Source organism: Odontesthes bonariensis, chromosome 12, assembly GCF_027942865.1.
Source record: "Odontesthes bonariensis isolate fOdoBon6 chromosome 12, fOdoBon6.hap1, whole genome shotgun sequence".
Classification (NCBI taxonomy): Eukaryota; Metazoa; Chordata; class Actinopteri; order Atheriniformes; family Atherinopsidae; genus Odontesthes; species Odontesthes bonariensis.
In genome coordinates this window covers 636,966-658,014 of record NC_134517.1, presented here as the reverse complement: position 1 = coordinate 658,014, position 21,049 = coordinate 636,966, and the positions used below count along the sequence as shown (strand labels likewise).

At 45.6% G+C, this 21,049-nt stretch overlaps 1 protein-coding gene across 3 annotated transcripts in view; it reads right to left on the bottom strand.

Annotated features, from left to right (window-relative positions):
- pknox1.1 (pbx/knotted 1 homeobox 1.1) overlaps positions 1-21,049 on the bottom strand; it is a 30,023-nt gene that overhangs the window by 4,568 nt on the left and 4,406 nt on the right. Inside the window, exons 2-10 of one of the 3 annotated variants that reach the window (XM_075478890.1) lie at positions 19,992-20,122; positions 19,638-19,809; positions 16,298-16,498; positions 16,040-16,190; positions 15,860-15,957; positions 11,973-12,101; positions 11,820-11,896; positions 7,742-7,908; positions 526-3,463 (exon numbers count right to left, since the gene is read on the bottom strand). In XM_075478890.1, coding sequence (XP_075335005.1) covers positions 3,387-3,463; positions 7,742-7,908; positions 11,820-11,896; positions 11,973-12,101; positions 15,860-15,957; positions 16,040-16,190; positions 16,298-16,498; positions 19,638-19,809; positions 19,992-20,122 — 1,203 coding nt within the window. In that variant the 3' untranslated portion in view covers positions 526-3,386. Of the gene's footprint in view, positions 1-525; positions 3,464-7,741; positions 7,909-11,819; positions 11,897-11,972; positions 12,102-15,859; positions 15,958-16,039; positions 16,191-16,297; positions 16,499-19,637; positions 19,810-19,991; positions 20,123-21,049 lie in introns of those variants that run through there. The other 2 variants (XM_075478888.1, XM_075478889.1) reach the window with 2 other exon arrangements.

The window sequence follows — 21,049 nt, the reverse complement described above, 5'->3', positions numbered from 1 at the left end:
GTGTAGAACAGTGTAGGCCAAACACAGAGGAAGAAGCTATCGAGGTGGATTCAGAGGAGAAGGTGGAGGAGACAGATGTGACCCAGGGACAGATTGAGGAGGTCAGAATAGCCGGCCCGGTAAGAAGTAGGCTAATGTTAGGCGAAATGTTAGCAGAATGACGACATGTTTTTATAATGGGAGGACTGAGGGCTCTCCGTGTGCGTGGAGACTTAAATGAGGTATTTATAGATAAACGACTGGTAGGCTACATCTTCACTACATCAGTATGGGGGGAATTGATCATGCTGAAATTATTACTTTCAATTCAATTCAATTCATTTTTATTTATATAGCGCCAAATACAACAAATGTCATCTCAAGGCACTTAGATAGTAAGTCCAATTCAAGCCAATTGGAATTCAATTCTTATATTTCTTATTTTATCCAGTCAGGCTGGAACACAAATAAAAAACCTAGCCTGTTTTTTGCACAACCTTGTTGGTTAGGAGGTGCTCAGCGACTGTGGTGTGTGTGTGTGTGTGTGTGTGTGTGTGTGTGTGTGTGTGTGTGTCTGCGCGTTTCTGTCACAGAGATCATTCAGTCTTTATTTTCAACTAATGCTATGAGTAGATTTATTTTATTTGAAGGTGTAAAAGTGACATACGCCTGTCATTAGCATTACAGTACTTAAACCATCATTACAGGGCACATTCCTGTCATTCCATTTTGTAGGCTTATGTAAAGTTGACTGGTGTGCAGATATTGCAAATACCCAATGACATCAGTCATAGATATCAAGTGTGTCATTAATGTTTATGACTCATGTAGACACCAAAGTGTTCAGTGTTATTTTAGCTGGTTATAACTATATTGTTTGCAGGTGTTACAGGTTACAGTTGCCCATGTAATATTAGTGAAACATTGCTTTGCTGAAATGGATTGGTAGGTAACCGGAGAAATACGAAATTAATATTCCTGCCTCGGTCATTTTCGGTCATTTCCAACCCTCCGCTACATCAAACACAGACTGAGGAGTTTCCTTTCTGCCAGCAAACTGGAAGTCTTTATGTTGATGGCCACTGAGAAATATGTTCTTGTGTCCCTTGATACTGACACAGTGATTGACAGAGTGGCAGAGAAGAGCGATTTAATGAAAAAACTGCTTTTGTAAGGTGAGGAGATTTATTTAAATGAATACATTTGTGTTAGGATTTAATTGCATTTTTCACAGAAAGTGATGAGATTACTTGTGTGATCGTATAAATATTCATGGTGGGCCGCCATGGCCAAAAAATGCCCGGGCCATGTTTTGGTCCCAGTCCAGCCCTGCCTGAGAACAATCCAAACAGACTCTGAGTGATCATTGGCCTGAGTTTATAATGATATAATGATTATAATGGGGGTTTAGTTTTGTACTAGAGCAATTAGTATTAATTCATCCATCTATTTTAACATGCATATGATTGGGAAAGACACCAAAGTATGTAGATAAACTGAAAACAGCTTTACAATGAAAAAAAAATCACAGTGATGAGATAAGAAAAAATAAAATCCAGGAAGAACAGTGTTTGAGACATTCATACAAATTGTTGCTGAAATAAGATTTAACAGCTCTCTTAAAGAGCTAAAGTCAAATACACAAGCAGAGTGTTTAGGAGATTTGCTCCTTTAATTCAAAAACCATCTGAGAAAAAATGTTCTACAAATTGAAACTTTATGATTCCACCTGAAGCAGAACTGAGATCAGACAGTCAGACCATATGACATAGATTAAACAACCAGGATTTAGGATTTAATATCACGGCCAGACAAACCATTTGATATAATCTTAAAGTTATTAAAGCTTAGCCTTTATTGTTATTAGGAGATATTACCTTGACTTTGAAATTTTAGCTGCTCTAAATTTCCTCTGCCTCAGGTCACCAATTCAATAGTCAATAGTTATCACCAATATTTAGATTCAAACTAAACCATTTGACTATTTAACTAAATCATTAAACTACTTAACTGCAGCAGATCTAAGAAACAATTAATATGCTTTCTTAACAAAGAAGCAAAGAGGTTTAAATAGATTAGGCCATTAGGAGAATAACAGAAGGACAGCTGCAGCAAAGACTGAGCCATAACAAGACAAGTCAAGGTTTGTTTTTATGGCGCATTTAAAAACAGTGAGCACAGGGCAGCTTGGTGAGTCAAAACAAAATCTATGCAGACACAGACTTACCTTTGGCTGAAACCATATCCCTATTATGCATTATATTATGCATTATTTAACCTAATATTTTATATGATATATAATATATGACCTATATATGAATGTTTTCAGGTTGTCCCACATGAGGCCTGGACGGGGAGAAAATACCCTGTCCACACCCTTTTTTGGGACAGTATGAGGACTTGTGTGAATGTGGGAAACAAGGTTCGGTTGCCAAGTGATGGCCATGGTGAGTGGGGGCTGAGGAGTTCCCAAAGGGGGAGTTCCCAAAGGGGCACTAACGGCTTGGGGGACAAGGGCTACCTGAGGGAGGAGGAGGAGGAGGACGCCAATAGGTGGCGTGATGGTTGAAAGAAAAAGGTTATGAATGGGATGAATGAAATGTTTAGGACAGTATGAGTATGAGTATTAACACTGTTCTGTGAGAACAGTGTTAATCAGGTGTTTTGGTTCATCGGAAGACGTTCCATTAGAGATGACCAGAAAGTTTTAATCTAGTGCACTAAATCGATCAATCAATCAGACGTTATTTATATAGCACTTCTCATCCAAGAAAATATGGAACAAAGAGCTTTCAGATAAAACAAAGCAGTGAAACCCAGAGCCACATACAGACACATGCACACTCACATATAAAGCCACGCACACACACACACCACACATACTGGAAGCAGGGACCACAATGTGATCCTCAAAGAAAAATAAAGGATGAATTAGGCTAAATAAAGAAATAAAATTAAACTAGGCTTTTAATATCTGTATGGAAACCTGTTATGGTATCATGTGATGTTAGGAACAGCTCTGATGTCACACCGTTGGTACCACATGAGGTGTTTCTGATTCAGTTAGAACCGGAAAAAACTTAATGCTGATCCTGAACTGTCTGTGGACGGCTCAGCATCACCAAACAGCCACTGGTAAGAATTAAACAACATTATTACTAACTAACAAGTGAGAATAAAGCAGATTATGCTGAAATTTTATTTTTAACGCTCTGACCTGAATTAACAGAGGACAGACAATATTTATCCTAAACAAGTTAATCAGTTAGTCATTGAAAAGAAATGTGTGCTTTCTTGATGCTGTGCTGCTCCCAAGATGAGATCTAACCACAAATATTTCTGTCCTGCAGCAAACAACAACACAGGAGGAGAAACTGCAGTGGAGCAGTTCGGCAATTAATTAACAATTAATCATTCAAACTTCTCAAGTTTTCCCAAAAATTCTGTGTGTTTGTGTCTTCTTTTGCATTAAGACTTCCCGGACCTGGAAGAGGAAGACATGGAATCAGACTCAGAATATGAAGACCACTGTTTGTATAATTAGGCCCCAATGAAAACAGGACGTTTGCTTGAGCAAACCCAGAAATTAAATATATGTTTGTCATCTGTTGTCCTAACCTGTGTTGTCTGCTCTTGAGTGTTGTTTGTGTGTTGTCATGATCCCAAAACTGTCTGACGATTTTTCCACAGCAGAATAAATGGATAATACAGAAGATCTCATGAATGCTGGACAGCAACTTGGTGAGAATTCTCGTATTGTCCTAAAATCAAGGATTATTCCAACTGTGTTGATGTTGTCTCCGTGGTGATCTGTTCCCTAAATGATTTGAAGTTTTTTCACAGCAAAATAAGGTGATGGTACTGGATTTCTCATTAAGGCTGCACAGCAGTTTGATGACTATTCTGGTTCCTAAAAGCAAGGGTTATACCAACTGGCCAGTTGTTTTGTTTTGGGTTCTGTTTATTTTATGATTTCTTTGATTTGATTTTCTTTTATTTTGTTTAGGTTTGGGGTCCATATGAAAAAATAAATAAATGATGAATTGGGCATTAGGATTGAACCTTTCAAAGAGAGATGCCCTAAGTATAGAAATACAGTGCAAATGACATTTTGCACTACTGCGCTGCGAGATTTGCTAATATTATTCCACAGATTCAGAACCACTACAGAACGTACGGCCGGAGGACTCATAAGCTTGAGTTCTGGGAGGCCTTTCCCATCATGCCAAGATGATGGTGGAGAACTACACAACGAAATTATCCCAAAAGAAAATTAGTTAGGGAGGGGATGCTGAATATCCCTCAGGGAAGAGATGTACTGGTGACCTCTCCTTCCAAGATTAGTTACGGATCAGAATGCTGAACAAACGTTCAGCCAAGAGGAGAACCGAGCATCGAGGAGTGACAGGATTGGACCACAGGAGACCACACGACTCGTCATGTGGTCATCTAAGAAAGATATATAATTTAAAAGAAAAGTTAATCATAATTGCTCAAGAGGCTAATATACTCATATAATCGAGCCTTGGTTAAATTTATATTTCTTATATTTCATGTTTAAAGTGTTTAGCTACTTCCTCATAAAGGCTGATAATGAATTATTTTTAGGATGTCCATTGCCAGTGGGGTGACTCGGCTGTTTGGAGAGGGACCTTAGACACTGAAAGGTAATAAGTTGGTCGATCGCCAAATGGAACTGGGGCCATAGGTGAATTTTTCCCGGTTCAGCCATCGGGTTTTTGCTCCTATTCGCTGCAAACGGTGGACGAGCCTGCTGGTGATGTTAATCGCCTTAAGCAATGGTTGAGTGTCATTAGTTTAGAAATTATGTGATAATTGTTAATTAATCAATGGTGTGTGTTGTTATGATACTTATGGGGGAGCAAGACCTTGTGAACCACACAGAGTTTTAGGCCATTATGAACAAAGATTCCACACAGAGGATGGGTTCGAGGCCACATACACACAATACATATAGCAAAATATTATTTTCTACAGATAATCTATTAAGAAATGTGCTCATTTGCGGAGTTATTATCAGTTGAGTGAGGAAGGTTTTAAACTTACTAGAAAAGAGTCTCTATTTCTAGAATCTTGATCAATACTCCTGATATAGAAGGTTTTGCTAAAGCATCAGAATTGTTTTCTAAATGTGCTCATTTGCAGAGTTATAATCAGTGACTTATGAAGGTCTTAACCCTCTCGGAAAGAGTTTCTGTTCCGAGTAAAATGATGGAATAGTCCGGATTTGAAAGTGTAGCCAAGCATTGGAATAATTTTTACTATTTCCACATGCCTGTGCAATGAAGACTTGCTTGCTGCTTTAATTGCAAAGAAGAACAGCTTACACATAAGCTTACATAATGACACATGAAGTCACTTCAAAATGGAGATGGCAGAAATCTCCTTTCTGATTGTGCTACATCTCAAAAGGTAAGTGGCTCTTGCAGTTTGGGGGGTACTGCTAAAAACTTGCTACTGCTAATACAGATGTGACACAATACAGAAGATTACATTCCTACCTCAGTTATTTGACTGAATTAGTTGAAATGATAAAATCACTTCAAAAGGGGGATTGTTAAAATTGGCTTTGTTCTTAGACATTATGAATGAAATAAGTCTCAGTACTTTTCCATGATGACCTAAAGTGATCCAGGAGTAGAAAGACAAAACAATTAGGAAAGCAAGGGCAGATTCACACACACACATTGTTTTGGGCTGATCCAGAGAATATGACGAAGCATGTTGAACCTACTCATGTCCAATCATACTCAGTCGAGTGTGAGTCCAACCTATGAGGCTATAAATACAAATTACAACCGGAAATCGTGGCTCTGTCTGACAGACTTCCTGCGGGAACTCTTTCCCACTGAGCCCAGCACTGAGATGCTTTGACGTGTGACTACAAATAAAGACTTCATTTTCACTTGAATTACTCCGGTCCTGTCTTGAGCTTCCAACTAAAAGAACCGAATCTAACAGTACCTTATATACCGATACGAAATTGGTACTGGGGTACTGAGGCATTTAAAACTGTACTATACTGCACTTGGATTTTGTTTTACGTCGCTGCGTGACATCACCGTATTGTATTTTGAGCCGAGGCGAGCAAGCCGGAGCGAGCAGCATGAAGCAGCAAACGGAGCTGGAGTCTGGCGACAGAGAGAGATAAAGGAGATAAAGAGAGAGAGAGGCGGGAGCAGGGAGAGAATGGCAGCTGCTGCAACCTTCACCACACCGCAATCTGTAGATAAAGCAGGTGCGCAAAGTGCTGTCTGGAAGTACTTCTGCTTTAAAACAAATGAGCATGGTTACACCCCTTAACACCGAATGTTAGTGTTTTGAATCGTCCATCCATCCATCATCTTCTCCGGGGGTCGGGTCGCGGGGGCAGCAGCTTGAGGAGAGAAACCCAGACGTCCCTGTCCCCGGCCACTTCCTCCAGCTCTTCTGGGGGGACCCCGAGGCGTTCCCAGGCCAGCCGAGAAACATAGTCTCTCCAACGTGTCCTGGGTCTTCCCCGGGGCCTCCTCCCAGTGGGACGGGCCCGGAACACCTCACCGGGGAGGCGTCCAGGAGGCATTCTCACTAGATGCCCGAGCCACCTCATCTGACTCCTCTCGATGCGGAGGAGCAGCGGTTCTACTCCGAGCCCCTCCCGGATGACCGAGCTTCTCACCCTATCTCTAAGGGAGAGCCCAGACACCCTGCGGAGGAAACTCATTTCGGCCGCTTGTATTCGCGATCTCGTTCTTTCGGTCACTACCCACAGCTGGTGACCATAGGTGAGGGTAGGAACATAGATTGACCGGTAAATCGAGAGCTTCGCCTTCTGGCTCAGCTCCTTCTTCACCACGACGGACGGTGCAGAGCCCGCATCACTGCAGACGCCCCCCCGATCCGCCTGTCAATCTCCTGCTCCATTCGTCCCTCACTCGTGAACCTTGATATGGGCTGTTCGGTCTCTGTATGACCGAGTTTGGTCCGCATTGCCGGCAGTAAGTAGGACGTGTTTCCGGTGAGGGTTGGACTCCCTCAGGGCTGCCGTTTGTCACCGATTGTATTCATCATTTTTAAGGACAGAATTTCTAGGTGCAGCCAGGGCGTTGAGGGGGTCCGGTTTGGCAAACCCAGAATCGGGTCTCTGCTCTTTGCGGACGATGTGGTTCTGTTGGCGTCGTCGGGCCGTGACCTTCAGCTCTCACTGGAGCAGTTCGTAGCCGAGTGTGAAGCGGCTGGGATGAGAATAAGCACCTCCAAATCTGAGACCATGGTCCCCTCTCCAGGTCAGGAATGAGATCCTTCCCCAAGTGGAGGAGTTCAATTTTTAAATCGTAATTTATTTTATTTATTTTAAAATTGTGTTGTTTGTGCATTAGAGAAGCCTGTCTTTGTGGTATTTTATTTTATTTACTGATGCAGTTATAGTTCTAAGATTTTCTATTAAAATAAAGTCAATAATGACATTTTTTGTGTTCTCTTTTTTTTTGGAAAAGTATCAAAGTATCGAAATACATGTTGGTACCGGTATCGATACCAAAATGTTGGTATTGTGGCAACACTACACTGAACCCTAAACTGCCTGAAATAAACTCATCCATGTAATAATGTGTGCTTTGGTGGAGAAACACACTCCTACACACATACTTACATTAGCACACATTATCTTGATATGTGGCAGTGTAACTTCCAGCATGTCGACGGGTGACTAATATTACGTCAGGGACAGATTAACTTTTCTACTGAGGACACAGCTGCTTACCGTCTGGCATGGTAACTTGCTGCTGAGTCCCTCCCCCGGTCACGATGGAGTCGGGCCAGAAGCGCTGCAGCGGCCGGTTCTGAGGCGTTTTCTTCTTGGCTTTGGGTGTCTCAGAAGAACTGGCATCCAACATCGGCTGCAAGATTCGTCTCCGTGCATTTATAAACCTAGGAAGAGAGATCAATCAGGTCGGTTCTTATCTGTCTGGAATTCATGTGGAGTGCTGAAAGTCTGCTGTGAAATATTTTCTCATAATAACCGAAAACAACAAATTTATTTCTAATAATCAGAACTCCAAAGTCGAGCCCTGCTTTGGGACTTGGCAGCGCAGATCTCGTAGGAGCGGACAGTTCTCAGATTCCTGTGGGAGGGAGCGGGCAGCTAAAAATACACTGTTGGAAGGATGAGAGTGCAACTGAGATTGGTAATAAAATTAAGGTTGGAGAGCAGGAAAATAGGGAAAAGAATTGAAAATCAGATATTTGGAAAAGATTAAAAGTTTTTTTTGTTTTCATAACCGATATTTTGACATATTTATGATTCAAAGCCGAGAGATTTTTGTACAGTATGTTTTTATTTATTCTGTTCTTGTTCTAGTGAAATAAAACATCAACTTATTTCATCGTACAGTGTATCAATTAATGGCTCTGTGGGTACGGCCGGGTTTGGACGCAAATATTGTGAGAGTTGGTGGGAGTGACGGAGACAGAGGGAGTGGGTGGTAAAGGTCAGAAATTCAACAGGATTAAAAAAATCGTCCCGCTCAGAGTTGGACTACAAAGTGCTGCAGACCGAGCACGTTGATGAACAGAGCCCCCGTGAGGTAAACACTGAAACCCACCCCCCCGTGAGGTAAACACAGAAATTCTGCACAAGTTGGTGAACATGATGGGCAACAGTTCCCACCCTCTGCAACATTTTAATTTTCCTTTGGGATAAATTTAGCATTTTAAAAAAATAATAATTTCAACAGTAGCATCCATCCATCCATTATTCTCCACTTTCCTAAGGTCAGGTTGCGAAGCCAACAGGTCCAGTAGAGAAACCCAGACATCCATCTCCCCAGCGACACTCTCCCAGGCTAGATGGGATATATAATCCCTCCAGTGAGTTCTGGTTCTGCCCCGGGGCCTCCTCCCAGGAGACATCCTAACAGATGAACCACCTCAGCTGACTCCTTTCTATGTGGAGGAGCAGCGGCTCTACTCTGTGGAGCTCCTCCCCCTATCTCTAATGCCTCGTTTCCACTGTCAGAACGGTTCGGGTCACTTCGTATCGGTACGGTACGGGTCGGGTCTCTTTGGGGTCAACTTGCGTTCCCACTGTACAAAAGGGGACCCTCAGGGGTGGGCGGAGTGCGTTCCGAAGCGTAACATACATAATTTGGAACCACCTCCAGTGTTTTCGGTCCACGCCACTCCTACTGTTGTGGTCCTTGATCTGCTGGTAATCGCTCCGAAGCTTCTTCAGCTTCTTCAGCTTAATGCCACACTGGCTCGCGGTCCGGGTGAAACCACTCTCTGCCATTTTTGCGGCAATCAGCTGGAAAACTTTTTGGTTTGGCACAGCGTCATCGAGCTCCCGCTGCACAGCCTCCTCACCAACACCGGAGAGCAGAGCCTGGAACCGGTCCTGTGTGCTCGGTACCCCAAGCAGAAGGGTTACAGACATATGCCCCTTTTCCACCGCCAAGCTAGCCCAACTCTACTCGGTTCGATATAGCCCGACACTACACTACACGACACGGCACCAGTAACATTTTCTTTTCCACCCAAACTGTGGCCTGGAAGTGGGCGGAGTCGGCCCGTTCACCACTAACGTGACGTCGGTTTCAGGTGATTACAAAGTGTCACGCCGCGGTTAGTCAAAAGTAAACACAAGATGGAGTGTAATGTGTAATGCAGTTGACAATCCATATTGTTTAGTTAAACCAAGCTCTTTATTAAAAAAAGACAGCACAAAAGTAAACAGCAGGAGTTGTCTCAGATACAGGCGGTGACGCCAGTGTTGGTGCCGGTGGAATGCAGCAGCTGCTGCCTCAGCTGCAGATTCGGTTCTGTGTCGGTTCTGAAGCCTGCGGGATTGAAGGATCTTCGCTGACCTCAGCAACCGAACACTCATTGGTTGCACAAACCGAGTCTTAAGGGAAAAAAAATAATAAAAAGTGTGAACATACGAAACGCATACACGTAACCGCATAGGTGAGACACTGTGCTAGCCTTCCAAAACAGCGTTGTTTGCTAGCTCACTCAGAACAACTTACATGAGACACCTGTGTAACTTTTTACACAAGTTAAAGACTGAACATGTATTTGTTACGATATAAAACATGTATTTGTTAAGATATAAGCGTTGCATCAAGGGGATAAGAACAACACTTACCATTTTCCATCGCCTCCAACAAAGACGTCGGCGTATCCACGCCGTTCTCCGGGCGGTGACCGTAAATGCCGTCCATTTGGTCAAACCACTTCCATGTCTTTCGGTTTGACCCACTCCGGCTGTTGTGGTCCTTTACCTGCCGGTAATCACTCTTCAGCTGGTCTCGGTACTGCTGAGAATTCCGCCATGGCTAGCTTCTCATTTCGTGTCGCTCCGTCCAGTTCCTTCTGTATGCGGTCCTCGGCCACCACACAGAAAGGTCTGCACCTCGCTCACTGTCCATGGGTTGGCTTTCCTTCTCTGGTCTTCCATCTTCGCAATTCTGTTTATTCTCTGTTGCTCTCGCAGGTGTGTTTTCATACATGGCGGGTGATTATATAAAGCTCCCAGAGCTTCGTTGCGTGTATGACGTAATTTCACCTGACCAATCAGTGGACAGCACTGATCACGTGACGTTTTAGCACCGACTTGTACCGACTAGACCCACCTCTGAAGTAGGTACTTGCCGGGGCTCAAAATTGTAACGGGTCCCACCTTCAACCCGCGGTGGAAAAGCTCCCAATCAGGGTAGAGTGGGACCGTGTAGAGCTGTGTTGGTACAAAAATGTTCGGTGGAAAAGGGGCAATAGTAACCATGGGGTTCCATGGTAACGGGTACCATGGGACCAGTACGCTTTTGTGGTAATGGAAACACTGAAATAAGCGAACCGTTCTGTACCGACCCGTACCGGACTGTAGAGTGGAAACGAGGCTTTCGGCTGAGCCCCTCCCCCCTCTTAAGGAAACTAATTTCAGCTGCTTGGTTTCATTCTCATCTTTCTGGTCGGACTCAGTTCGTTCAACTTCAATCCTTTAGCTCCCATCCATCCACTGTCACAACCGGTGTGCCCCAGGGCTCTGTCCTGGGACCCCTACTCTTTATCATCTACCTTCTTCCCCTTGGCAACATCTTTTGAAAATTCAACATTCATTTTCACTGTTATGCAGATGACACCCAGCTCTATTTATCTAGTAAGCTATCTATACTCCCTCTCTCTTCCCTCACCTCTTGCCCATCTGAAATTAAATATTGGTTCACCTCCAACTTCCTAAAACTAAACCATGACAAAACTGAGATCCTCCTTGTAGGAACCAAATCTGTACTATCCAAAGCTGACAGTTTCTCTCTTTCAGTTGACAGCTCCACCGTCTCTCCCTCACCTCAGGTCAAGAGTCTGGGTGTCATTCTTGACAGCACCTTATCTTTCACCTCTCACATTAATAACATTAGCCGTTCAGCATATTTTCATCGACACACTATTAATTGCCTTCGTCCCTCTTTCCCCGCACTCTGCATCTATTCTCATCCAAAGCCTTGTCACCTCCCGCATTGATTACTGCAACTCTCTTCTCATCGGTCAACCTCAAAAATCTCTCGATAAGCTTCAAATGGTTCAGAATTCAAATGCTCGTATTATTACCAAAACCCCTTAATTTCATCACATCACCCCAGCTTTGCAGCAGCTTCACTGGCTCCCTGTTAAATTAAGAATACAATTCAAAATTCTGTTGAATTCTTCTGAATTGTTCCTAAATTTTGTGCCGGTGCTTTATATCATAGCCAGGAGCTTCAGCGCTGCCAGTGGAAAACTTTGCCTCCTCATTTAGTCCGGAGCCCAGACTGGTAAAATGAGATATGAATAAAAGATAAACTCACCAGTTGTTGACCTGCAGAAGCGTCAGGTTTGTCTGAGTAGCAATCTGCTTCTTCTCATCCTCTGTTGGATAAGGATGCTGCACAGGAAAACAAGAAGGTATGAGGTGCTGCTTTGCAGATGGCTGAGGTGTAACAGATGATGTAAAGACTCACCCCAATGTGCTGGAAGAGCCAAGAGCGCATGACGTTGGTGGCGTGTTTGGGTAAGACACCACGTTTATTCTTGGTGGAGTTGTCGTCGTGACTGAACAGGTTCAAGTCCTGGTGAAACTGCAGCTGGAGCTGAGCACACAGAGATGCACGTTCTAAGCATTATAACATGGGCGCCTTTAGGAATTCAAAATAGTTTTATTTGTTCAGCCCTGCTGGGCCCATATCATGAGGCAGATTTCCTTTATCCCAGGTACCTTCAGTGATCGGGCTTATTCAACCATCACAATGGAGCTCTCTCTACGCTGTGGTACGATGCTGGCTGTCAAATAGGTAAGAGAATCCAAATTTCCCAACTCTTGATATGAAAATGGATGGAGTTGCATCAGGTGACCAGTCACAATATATTCTTTCAGACTGAAACGCAGCAACTGCTGCTGCCAAAGAAGGAAGGTAATATAAACAAAAAGAGGAAAAAGAAAAAAAAGAACGCCAGCAGCCGACAATGTGACTGTAATCAATAAACTGATCAATATCTCTGCCATGACTTTAAAGCACAAGTGGATCCAACTGATTTCTAATTGTGCAATCTCTAATAAAGATGCTTCTGAGTGAAAGTCAAACATACTCATCCCCTTTGAGTCCTTTTTATGCCACTGATATGATATCAAAGCAACTGACTTCTAATTCTGGGATTAGAAATGAAATATATTACAATATATTGAGTAAAACATTCAAGACTTGATGAGAAACATGTGAGCTTGATCTGGTTGAGTGGCAGTGTGTAAAGCTCTAACACAGACAAGAGGCAGAAAGTGCCATCACAAAGTCAACAACACGTGTCGGCAGATTCGTCTTCAGCTGCTGCAGCCAGGAGACATTTCTTCACCTACGCACCATCATTCAGGAGCTGAAGAATAAGCTATGAGAGCGCAAAGAGGTGTACAGAAGAAAAGCTGTGTCGTCAAGGGATGAAAAATGTCAAAGTTTTAAACCTCCATGTTTAAAACATGTTGAGTTTGGACCAACCGTCAGCCCTGTCCTCACCTGCCTCCACAGATCTCACCTAAACCACAGGTTCCCCGTCACAACTCTACACCTCAACAATGAATCTTCAGCCTCACCAACATCTCCCCCCACCCCAGGACACACTCAGTCAGCACAGTTAGGTCCAGCTATAGCTCCAGCTCAATAGTCCATCGAACTGGACCAGCGTCCTTGTCCCAGCACAAGCAGAATCGGCTTACTGACTGAAGTATGTCCAACACTGTGGATTGTGAGAGTAAACCTTCCAAAGCTTCCCTCTGTGAACGATAATGGTACATATAAGTACAGCTGAATTCACTGCACAGACGTCCTCTCTAAGTTACTTGACTGGTGATTTTGTCAGACGAGGCTGATTGGACAATGTTGCCCCTCTGAAAATGAAGGCAGTCCGTCAGACGAGGCTGGCTCCTTCGTATAATTCGCTGCTTTAAAGCAATAAAGCCGAGTCTCCATTGGTCTGAAAGATAGTTTAACAATGTATAAGAAAGCCCTTCGTAGAGCTAGAACTGCTTATTATTCGTCATTGATAGAAGAGAATAAGAATAATCCCAGGTTTCTTTTCAGCACTGTAGCCAGTCTGACTAAGAGTCCGAGCTCTGCTGAGCCAGGTATTCCTTTAACTCTCAGCAGTGATGATTTCATGAGATTCTTTATTAATAAAATTGTTTCTATTAGAGAGAAGATTGATGGAGTCCTTCCCACTATTATCAGTGATGTATCATCAAGTACAGCAGCTTTAGAAGTATCTTTAGAACCTGATTTGTATTTAGACGGCTTCTGTCCAGTTGATCTCTCTGATCTAACAACAGCAATAGTCTCTTCTAAACCATCAATTTCTGTTTTAGACCCAATCCCAACCAGACTGTTTCCCCTTAATCAATACTTCAATATTGGATTGGATCAATCTGTTTTTGTTTAGATAACCCTAACCCCTGGATGGAGGTTTCTTCCTGTTAAACGGGAGTTTTTTCTCCCCACAGTCGCCTCAGGCATGTTCAGGGCGGGGGATTGGACCGAAGAGACGTTTCAGTTCTGTTGGTTCCTTAGCGAGGGAACTGTTTTGAATTGGTTCTGTATGAATGAATTGGACTAATTTTTTATTTAAATAATTGGATTTGATTTGATAATGATTATAATGAATTGGACTGATGTGCCTTTAGGTGACATTTGTTGTGATTTGGTGCTATATGAATAAAACTGAATTGAATCGAATTAAACCTTCAGTCTGAATGTCAAACCCTTTTTCAGCTTCTTTGAGTCAGTGAGAGCTTCTTCTCATTGGCTGCTTAGGGTAGTAAATGAGCCCCATACTTTAAAGTGTTAGCAACTGTACTTTTATGTATGAAGCTTAAATGTTAAAAAAAACAAGCCTTATAATGAACTAAAGGGAAATCTAAAACATTCCTAATTGCTGGATATTAAAAACTGGATGTAGGCTTCGTTAAATTAACGAGATATTTGGCAGAACGGTCAATGTCGTGATACTCTGCCAAGTGGTCTTTGATGCTGATGGGGTCTCTGAAGTTTGTTGTGTTTGACGGCCTCATCAAACTGATGAACTGTGATGTGTTTAAGTGTCATTTTCTGCCCTGTCGGTGGAGACATGAGGAGGCACAGCGGGGGGGTTCGTCCCTGCAGTGGTTCGTCCCTGGGGGGGTGGATGTCAGGTTGGCGTAGCAGAGCCCACACAATGACTTCCTGTGCCAGGAGAACAGGCTCCTATCAGTGGCTGCAATTCAAAAGTATGTCTCTTTTCAGATCAGGGTTACTAATCAGTCCCAGACCCAAGATTAGTTTGAGCTCTTTTGAATCTGTGATTCTCAGTTTTTCCCAAAGTGGAAATCACAGAAACCTCTTGTGTTTGTTGTTGTGTATCGTCCACCTGGCCCTTATTCTGAGTTTCTGTCTGAATTCTCAGAGTTTTTATCCCAGTTAGTGCTGAGTACAGATAAAGTTATTGTAGTGGGTGACTTTAATATTCATGCACAGATTTGGATGTGTTGACTGTGTGCCTGGCAACCTGTCCAGGATGTACCCTGCCCCTCACTTTGCTTCCTGTTCTCTCCCTCGGCAGGCCTGATGCTGCGATTAGAGCTGCTTTATATCTGCTGTGTTACTTTGAACCCCGGTTCTGCTTCTGCTGGAGCTCTCTTCCTGTGAGACGGGAGATCTTTCTCTTTCTGCACGCTCAGGACTGGGAATGGAAATGGATTAAACATCCACCATGATGGTTGGTTAGCTTTCAGAGGCTAAGCTGGTAGATATGTTGAACTGGACTTTCTTTCTCTGTAAAGTGCCCTAAGAGGACTAGTTGTGAATTGGTTTTCTAATTGAAATCCAGTATATTTTCATAACGGGGGCCATTCATGGGCCCTCGCAATGCCTCCAGGCTTTAAAGGGATAGTTCGCCTCTTTTGACATGAAGCTGTATGACATCCCATATTAGCAACATCGTTTATGAACATTTTCTTACACCCTGCTGCGTCCTGTGAGCCGAGTTCCAGCCTCGTTTTGGCGTTGATGAAGGTAGGGTAGGGCGTAAGGTAGGGCTAACCCTACACAGCACGCAGTGATACGAAGGGAGAGAAAATAGGGCCAAGCGATTGTGAGGTCTGACTTTTTCCTGGAGAACGATTTTGTGACGCAAATGTATTACTCTGTTGAACGCATATCGTTTTGAGAAGCAAATCACTTTAATTTTGCGACCCCAGCCAACTAGCCGGACTACCTTCATCAACACCAAAACGAGGCCGGAACTCTGCTCACAGGACGCAGCAGGGGGTAAGAAAATATTCAGAAATGATGTTGGGTAGCGATATTGGTAGATATTGGGTTACCCTTACCTGATTGTTTTGGACACGTATTGTTCCAGGAGACAGAGCCTGTGTGACCACCTGACCCTGAGGGGTAACAACTGTGACCGGTTGGTAAACTGTTCCTCCTGAAACAAACACACACACATGCTCTCAGAGTCATCCGGCGTGTTGGGATGAGACAAAGCTCAGATCAAAGCTTCCCAGTACCTGAGGGGGGGGTTGTATGCCATGATGACATACCTGCAACCACCTGGGTGGGGTTGACAGTCGTCAAGGTAACATTCCCTTGCTGCAGGGCCGATGCTGGCACCACGATTTGCCCCTGGGGACTGATGGTCCCTGAGATGGAGCTGGGGGTCTGCAGATTAGAACGTGCACACTAAATATTTCACACTCCGACAGCTCAGATAATCTGACCCACATTTAGCAGCAAGTGCCGCTCCGCTGCCGGCGGACGATGCACACCTGAGTCTTTGTGGGGGAGAAGGTCTGCGCCTGGCCCTGAATGGGGGAGTAGGGGCTTCCTGGCTCCCCACTCAGTAGGGTCTCACTGTTCATCTTGGTCTTGAGGCAGGCGATGTAGCGGCTGCAGAAGTCCTTACACAGGTCGCTCACCTTCTCCAGCTCCAGCAGGTGGATCCGCAGCACCTGGATGGCTTTCACCATCTGACCATCAGAGAACACAGAGAAGCTGCGTTACCATCTACGACCAGCAGGAGGCTCTGACTGTACATCTTCACTTCCTCACTTCCTCACATCTTCACTTCCTCACATCTTCACTTCCTCACATCTTCACTTCCTCACATCTTCACTTCCTCACATCCTCACTTCCTCACATCCTCACTTCCTCACCCCCTCACATCCTCCCACCCTCACTTCCTCACACCCTCACACCCTCACTTCCTCACACCCTCACATCTTCACTTCCTCACATCCTCACTTCCTCCCACCCTCACTTCCTCACATCCTCACTTCCTCCCACCCTCACTTCCTCCCACCCTCACTTCCTCCCACCCTCACTTCCTCCCACCCTCACTTCCTCACATCTTCACTTCCTCACATCTTCACTTCCTCACATCCTCACTTCCTCCCACCCTCACTTCCTCCCACCCTCACTTCCTCCCACCCTCACTTCCTCACACCCTCACATCCTCACATCCTCACATCTTCACTTCCTCACACCCTCACTTCCTCACCCCCTCACATCCTCACATCCTCCCACCCTCACTTCCTCCCACCTTCACTTCCTCACACCCTCACTTCCTCACACCCTCCCACCCTCACTTCCTCACATCCTCACTTCCTCACACCTTCACTTCCTCACACCCTCACTTCCTCACACCCTCACATCCTCCCACCCTCACATCCTCCCACCCTCACTTCCTCCATCCTCACTTCCTCACACCCTCACATCCTCACACCCTCACATCCTCCCACCCTCACATCCTCACACCCTCACATCCTCACACCCTCACATCCTCACATCCTCCCACCCTCACTTCCTCACACCCTCACATCCTCACATCCTCCCACCCTCACTTCCTCACACCCTCACTTCCTCACACCCTCACTTCCTCACACCCTCACATCCTCACATCCTCCCACCCTCACACCCTCACTTCCTCACACCCTCACATCCTCCCACCCTCACTTCCTCACACCCTCACATCCTCACATCCTCCCACCCTCACTTCCTCACACCCTCACTTCCTCACACCCTCACATCCTCCCACCCTCACATCCTCCCACCCTCACATCCTCACACCCTCACATCCTCCCACCCTCACTTCCTCACACCCTCACATCCTCACACCCTCACATCCTCACATCTTCACTTCCTCACATCTTCACTTCCTCACACCCTCACACCCTCACTTCCTCACATCCTCCCACCCTCACTTCCTCACATCCTCACTTCCTCACACCTTCACTTCCTCACACCCTCCCACCCTCACTTCCTCCCACCCTCACTTCCTCACACCCTCACTTCCTCACACCCTCACTTCCTCCCACCCTCACTTCCTCCCACCCTCACATCCTCACACCCTCACTTCCTCACACCCTCACTTCCTCCCACCCTCACATCCTCACACCCTCACTTCCTCCCACCCTCACACCCTCACATCCTCACACCCTCACTTCCTCACACCCTCCCACCCTCACATCCTCACACCCTCACATCCTCACATCCTCCCACCCTCACTTCCTCACATCTTCACTTCCTCTCATCCTCACTTCCTCACACCCTCCCACCCTCACTTCCTCACATCCTCACTTCCTCACACCTTCACTTCCTCACACCCTCCCACCCTCACTTCCTCACACCCTCACTTCCTCACACCCTCACATCCTCCCACCCTCACTTCCTCACACCCTCACTTCCTCACACCCTCACATCCTCCCACCCTCACTTCCTCACATCTTCACTTCCTCACACCCTCACTTCCTCACATCCTCACTTCCTCACACCCTCACTTCCTCACACCCTCACTTCCTCCCACCCTCACATCCTCACACCCTCACATCCTCACACCCTCACATCCTCACACCCTCACTTCCTCACATCCTCACACCCTCACTTCTTCACTTCCTCACACCCTCACATCCTCACTTCCTCACACCCTCACTTCCTCACACCCTCACTTCCTCCCACCCTCACTTCCTCACACCCTCACACCCTCACATCCTCACACCCTCACTTCCTCACACCCTCACTTCCTCACACCCTCACTTCCTCACACCCTCACTTCCTCACACCCTCACTTCCTCACATCCTCACACCCTCACTTCTTCACTTCCTCACACCCTCACACCCTCACACCCTCACACCCTCACATCCTCACACCCTCACACCCTCACTTCCTCCCACCCTCACATCCTCCCACCCTCACATCCTCACACCCTCACTTCCTCACACCCTCACATCCTCACACCCTCACACCCTCCCACCCTCACTTCCTCCCACCCTCACTTCCTCACACCCTCACATCCTCCCACCCTCACTTCCTCACACCCTCACTTCCTCACACCCTCACATCCTCCCACCCTCACTTCCTCACACCCTCACTTCCTCACACCCTCACTTCCTCACACCCTCACTTCCTCACACCCTCACATCCTCCCACCCTCACCCCCTCCCATCCTCACTTCCTCCCACCCCCCCACCCTCACATCCTCACCCCCTCACTTCCTCACACCCTCACATCCTCCCACCCTCACCCCCTCCCATCCTCACTTCCTCCCACCCCCCCACCCTCACATCCTCACCCCCTCACATCCTCACATTTCATCTTGAAACTGAGTGCTGAGCTCATTTCTTGAACATCCCAAAGAGTTTGGGAAATACCTCAAAGCATCAATGGTTTTACAGTCATGGTGATTTTCACCGTCACACATGAACTGCAGTCCTGACATGTTCCACATGTTCCAGAGGGGGGGCAGCTCTGGAAATATCTGGGATATTATTTCAGCTCTGGGAATATCTGGGATATTATTTCAGCTCTGGGAATATCTGGGATATTATTTCAGCTCTGGGAATATCTGGGATATTATTTCATGTTTGGGAATATCTGGGATATTATTTCAGCTCTGGGAGGAGGCCGGTCAGTCTCTGAGGTTATCGTTTGTCGGCTCACACCAGAGACAGCTGGCGAGTCATTTTAATCTTTGCAGGTCCTTCTCTTCGCTGTGCCGTGACTTCTGGAAAAACAACCTCCAGCAGACGTAGTTCACTGTGGAATGGTTTGAGGGAAGCAAAAGCAAAACAAGAACCAGAAATCTAAGACTTTCTACACATGGAGCTCACCAGGTTGTCGAGTTCAGGGTCCTCGCTGAAGAAAGGCTTCCCCTCCTTCTCCTGGCAGCGGACAAAGTTCTCGATGTCCACGTCAAAGCTGGCTGAGGTGATGCAGTCGGAGCTCAGCGTGGACTGCTCACACTTCTCAAACAGCAGGGCCAGCAGAGGGAACAGGGGGTGTCTATGAAGGGGAATCTAAAGTCACTATTTCAGCCGTCACCTTAAAGATATTCATTCAACCAGGAAAGAAAGCCTTGAGATAAAAACATCTTTAGATTAGCTGCAGTGAGTTGGGTTGATGAGGGGTTAGAGGCCGTTTGTTCTTTTGTTGCTCTCACAGTAAACACACAGAAGCATCTCTACCGATAAATGGATGCTTTGTCCGTGTCCATGGGTGTCTGCGGCTCAGCCGGCGCCGGGCTGGACACCTCTGCCAACGTCCCCTCAATAAACTTCTGCTCTGACTCGCCGTCCACCTTCGCCACACCTTGCATCTGCAGAGACAAAAACAGATGACAGCAGAAGGAGAAAGTGACAAAACAGAAACTGACAGAGGAAGAAAACACAAAGACATCATGTGAGCATCCAGAGCAGCTGGAGGGCAAAGCTCAGCACTGACTCACTTTCATATGAACCCCCTGGAAAGTCATGTGGACACCAAAAAAGGGTTTCAAAGACAAAGATTTCCTTTTTAAAAAGGAGTAAGAAGACCAAAGCCTTCTCCTCAACATTCTGCTTTAACCTCAACAGGAGCTTAAGATGGCTGGAGGGTGGCAAAGAGGAGGGAAAGGGACCCCATCTGAAGTGGATAACTCCAGAAGTTTTAACAGTTAAAGGAGGAGTGGGATGGAATTATCTCCCTTCTTCTCCTAAAACAACCTCCAGTGTTTCCCATCCTGGAGGACATATATGAGGAGACATTTTAGGAACATTCCACCAGCTCCCATCATGGCTGCTACTGAGATACTTCTGAGCCATTCACAGCATTTTTTATCTAAATGAGTGGTTGGAAACTGCAAAACTTCAGACATGAAAATGACTGTCGAACGTCTCTAATGGACAGATGCACTTAAATCTGTGTCTGAGCTGCCTGCAGCTTACTGTCACCAGAGATCAGTGTGTTCCAGTCTCACCTGAACATCACCGGAGCTACTGTTGGACTCCAATGTTATTACAATACAATACCAGGTCCATACCTGTCCTCCTATTTCTGACAAGGAGAGGAGTCAAAGCAGGAGAGGAGTCAAAGCAGGAGAGGAGTCAAACCAGGAGAGGAGTCAAAGCAGGAGAGGAGTCAAACCAGGAGAAGAGTCAAAGCAGGAGAGGAGTCAAAGCAGGAGAGGAGTCAAAGCAGGAGAGGAGTCAAAGCAGGAGAGGATTCAAAGCAGGAGAGGAGTCAAAGCAGGAGAAGAGTCAAAGCA